The 4,870-nt window shown below is 45.8% G+C and overlaps 1 protein-coding gene across 1 annotated transcript; it reads left to right on the top strand.

Annotated features, from left to right (window-relative positions):
* The first annotated feature begins 3,401 nt into the window (after window positions 1-3,401).
* LOC120226579 (olfactory receptor 11A1) lies at window positions 3,402-4,325 on the top strand. The gene has a single exon (XM_039224756.1). It carries the CDS (start codon window positions 3,402-3,404, stop codon window positions 4,323-4,325), a length of 924 nt encoding a protein of 307 aa, XP_039080687.1.
* The last annotated feature ends 545 nt before the right edge of the window (window positions 4,326-4,870 follow it).

Raw genomic sequence — 4,870 nt, 5'->3', positions numbered from 1 at the left:
AATAAAAACATGAAAAATTTTTTTAATATATAAGGACAATTTTTCCTCATTTTCTAAAGATAAATTAAAACTCAGTTTGCATTTTCATAAATGATGACAGCTTTAACTGAGGACTCCCTGTTATGACTTTTATCTGTATAGGCCTGAGTCTGTGGTTGGGTGTTTTTCAGAAAAACAGTAGATATTTTGCACTATATTCATTTCCCCCCCAGATAGAAAGCAGTCTTTGAGCATGATGTTGAGCTCCTTCCCCACTTAGTGGCCCCTCTCTGCTTCTGGGGGGCTGTGACCTCTCCTGCAGGTGGCCCCATGCACACCCCACACCCCTTGGCTTTCCTCTCACACCCATACTCCCCTAGCCCCTTGAAAACAGGACTGGAACGTGGTGTTCTGGAAAGCCAAGGTTCTTTTATGATATGAAACTTGTTTTCACCTTAATGAACTTTTAAAACAGTCCCAAGAACAATCTGGTTTGGGAGCTAGGATACCTCCATGTTTCTAGGAATGCTTCCAGCAGATTCTGTGACACCACACATTTATTTAAATTAGGTGTTCCCCTAGGGTTGGAAAGTTGAGATTTTCTCCAGGTCCAGATGACTAGCTCATGTGTAGGTGGGTTACAGCACCTTGGCCTCTTTTGAAAATGGCTTATCCCCTGAGCTTCCCTTAATATTCATATCTCACCCTTTGTTTTCACTGTCTAACCGCATCCCTGGATAAGTCGGCATTGTTTAGCATTTGTTCTGTGGCATAATGAAGGTAAGTGGTGTCCCAGGACACTGTAATATGTTTGTTAGCTTTTCTCATATCGTCTTTTGCTTTTGCCAAGATTGAGGTCTTCGTGGTGCCCTAGAGGTTGCCACCCAGGGACATGTGGCTTCAAGTGCAGCGGCTGCTTTACTCTCTTGCACTTGCAGGTCAACGGCTCCTCTGCCTTCCTCTCACCCTCACTCTGCCTTCCCTGAAATAGCTTTTCCTATGCATTTGGAGTGAGGAAAATAATACCTTGTTCCTTTGGACAAAGTCATGAAATGGATTGTAATAGGTATGCATTAGCTTCACAGCAGAATCATTAACCTTATGTTTGTCCTCAGCATGCTCTCCTCCTCTCCACCTCTTTCTGGTTTCAGCCGGCTCAATGCCGCCCTAGGAAAGAAGGATTGCACTTCGTTTATGGCCTGGAGAGTGAAGGGGTGGAATCTGTAAGAATGCAAATCTTCTTCACTGTGGAGATAAGTGGCTGAGTCAGTATGTTCCAGTTCTGGCACTGATTCCTGGGATGGCGGTGGTGGGGAGCTACTTATTACTGGAGCTTCTGGCCTGGTTTTCATGCCCATCTCCTTCTGAGAAAGCAGTGTGGTGTAGAAAGGCCCCCAGCCTCAGAGTGGGTTTGGTATCCATAAATAATCTAGTGGCTACAGGAGGTCCAGAAGAAAGTTAAATTTGGATCCCAAGGAAGAACACTGACATAGAGGGTAGGGAATAGAAATTAACAGAACTTTTGGGGTTCCTAGATCCATGGAGCACAGAACCCTGATCATTTCTTTTTTAATTTTTAATAAATAAATTCTTTATTTAAAAATATATTTTTTTTATTTTCTGAGAGAGAGAGAGAGACAGTGTGAGCAGGGGAGGGTCAGAGAGAGAAGGAGACATAGGATCTGAAGCAGGCTCCAGGCTCTGAGCTGACTGTCAGCACAGAGCCTGATGTGGGGCTTGAACCCATGAACCCTGAGATCATGACCCGAGCCGAAGTCGGATGCTTAACCACTGAGCCACCCAGGCGCCCCAACCCTGATCATTTCACGTGGACTTCGGTTGTGGGACAGGTGGTTTTAAACATCAGTGTTTACTGAGCCTTCATCTTTGTTGAGAACTGTTGAGTGTGGATATAGATTCTAGTCTCTGTGATAGTTGAACTCTGTGATAGCCGTCTTTCCATGGAGGAGAGAGTGCAGATAACAGAATAATGAAGGTCACCCCAAGGCATTGCACCTGCTCCCTAGTCTGCAGCTGTGATTTGGAATTGCCTTCCCCCACTCCAGCTACCTTGGGGCCAGCTTCCTCAGTACCAGCCGGGTGCAGGTGGACCGTGTCACCCCTGTGTGCCTGCTGCCGGGTAAAGTCCGGCATCTCGTGACAGGACGGCACCCTCGTGCTCTGGTCCGGGCCCACCTCTCCATCCCTACCTCCCACACTCTGCCTCAATCCGAATGCTCCTTCAGAAGTGAATTTCTTTTAATTGCCCTTGGCTACTTTCTCCCTGACACCCTCTTCCCCTCCTCACATCGTGTGTTGTTTCTTGCCTCAGTTTCTACTCTTCATTTTGCTTTTATCTGAAATGCCCTCACTCCTTACCTCCATTCTCCATAGGAGTCCCATCAGTCCAGGGTTATTTCGTCCCAGGAGGGTTTTGTGCAGGTTGGATTCATAAGCTCCTTTTTAGCGTATTGCAATTATTTGTCGATGTGGCCATTTTTCCACAAGGTGGTAAGCTGCTGAGTGTGTGGAATGGTTTTATTTGACCTAGAATCCTCAGCGCCTGTTGCCTGGCCAGCTCTTCCCTGTGCTTCGAGACTGAGCTTACAACCATCTTCCCCGACTGGACTCTCTCGCCCCCTCCACTCCTTCTGCATTTGGTCCTTCTGTTCCCACATTTATCACATTTCCCCCATAAAATCATGAATGACTTGATGAAACCAGTATCTAAAGAAGATTGTTTTGATTTTGATAAAAGGGGAAACTGGAGACAAGAAGACCACATAGAGGTAACTGCTAACAGAGTCATGAAGAGGCTGTGAAATTGGTGTCTGGGGAGGAGGGAATGTGTAAAGACTTTTCAAGGAACAACCAGTGGGATTTTACTGACTAGAGGTTGCGAATGGTAGAGGGCATTCAGTTGAAATGATGACATGGTAAGTTCCGGATCAAAGCAGAATTTCACACCACTTGCCCGGTTGGTTGTGGCTGGGAAAGATATGGGAATTTGTGTTTGATCGTGCTGATTTTGAGCTGAGGGTAGAGAGTGCCTTACATGCATTTGGAGGGTATTAGTCTGTTGTTGAGGAGGAAGGCTTTACACGAGAGGTTGGTAGATTCATTGTGTCACAGAAATACTGGGTTGAATTAATAGGGTACAGGGCCTTGACGACTGCACTTGTGTTTGGATGAACTCTCCTGAGCTGTGAAGAGCACACACAGTTAAGGATGGTCGGGGGAACAAGATTGCAGGAGGAAGCCACTACAGGGGGAAGGTCAGGGTGTGCAAGGGACTTTTGTGGTGGAGACTCACCCTCATCTTTTTGATTTTAGCCTTCCTTATGTTGGAGTTGGTATTGGAGACAGAGATGCACTAAAATCTCTCCCTTAATCTCTGCCAGGCAGGAACTTGGATGATGCCCATGGAAATGGTCACTCTAGAAAACCAAACTATCACTGAATTTGTCCTCCTTGGTTTCCATGACGTAGCTGACCTGCATCTTCTTTTCTTTATTGTGCTCACTGTCATCTACGTGTCCATCGTCATGGGGAATGTGCTGATCATTGTGGCGGTGGTTAGCTCACAGAGGCTCCACACACCCATGTATTTCTTCCTGGCTAACCTGTCCTTCCTGGAGATCCTCTATACCTCCACAGTCATGCCCAAAATGCTGGAGGGCTTCTTGCAGGAGGCGGCCATCTCTGTGGCTGGTTGCTTGCTGCAGTTCTTTATTTTCGGTTCTCTAGCCACAGCTGAGTGCTTCATGCTGGCTGTCATGGCCTATGATCGCTACCTGGCAATCTGCTATCCACTCCGCTACCCACTTCTGATGGGACCCAGAGGGTGCTTGGGGCTGGTGGTCATAGCATGGCTGTCTGGCTTCATGGTGGATGGACTGGTTGTGGCCTTAATGGGCCAGCTGAGGTTCTGTGGCCCCAACCACATTGACCACTTTTACTGTGACTTCATGCCCTTGGTGGGCCTGTCCTGCTCGGATCCCAGTGTGGCCCAGATGACAACATTCATTCTCTCTGTGGTCTGCCTCACTGTCCCCTTCGGGCTGATTCTGGTATCCTATGCCCGGATTGTGGTAGCTGTGCTCAGAGTCCCTGCTGGGGCCCAGAGGCGAAAGGCTTTCTCCACCTGCTCCTCCCACCTGGTGGTGGTGTCCACTTTCTACGGAACTCTCATGGTCTTGTACATCGCACCCTCTGCCGTCCGCTCCCAGCTCCTCTCCAAGGTCTTTGCCCTGCTCTATACTGTGGTCACCCCTCTTCTCAATCCTGTGATCTACACCCTGAGGAACAAGGAGGTTCATCATGCGTTGCGGAGACTTGTACATTAAGCTCACCGAAACACTCAGTTGAGGGAGAATGGTGGTGAGGATTTTATTTGGACTTTTGTATGTCTCCATTGGGGTGTCCTTTAGGACTGGCTGGGGAATAAGAACTTTGTTCGATTTTGATCTTTCCCTCTGTAAAACGTTCTATAGTTACTCTAAAAAAGAACAAATTTCAAGTGCTAACATAAAATTTACTTTTATTTTTTATTATTATTTTAAAAATAGGCTATGAATATTTGATATAGAAAATAGACATACAAAAACAGCAACAAAAAGCAGACCTAAAAATACTGGCTACTTGTAATATGTGAGTGTTTGTGTGTGTGTGTGTGTGTGTGTGTGTATGTGTATACACACATGTATATATAACAACTTTTTGACTGTAAAACTTTGTAATCTGGTTTTTCACTGGACAGTATGTCTTAAAACATCTTTCTATTTCAACAAGTATGTACTTATTCATTATTCTTCGGTTTTAGTATGGATAAACATAATTTGTTTAATTTTTCAATTATGGGATTTTTTTTTTTTTAGTTGTATGCAATTCT

Source organism: Hyaena hyaena, unplaced genomic scaffold (genome assembly GCF_003009895.1).
Source record: "Hyaena hyaena isolate Hyena2069 unplaced genomic scaffold, ASM300989v1 scaffold_1759, whole genome shotgun sequence".
NCBI classification, from domain to species: domain Eukaryota; kingdom Metazoa; phylum Chordata; class Mammalia; order Carnivora; family Hyaenidae; genus Hyaena; species Hyaena hyaena.
The sequence above is the reverse complement of the archived record's forward strand: the minus strand, read 5'-3'. Positions and strand labels throughout refer to the sequence as shown.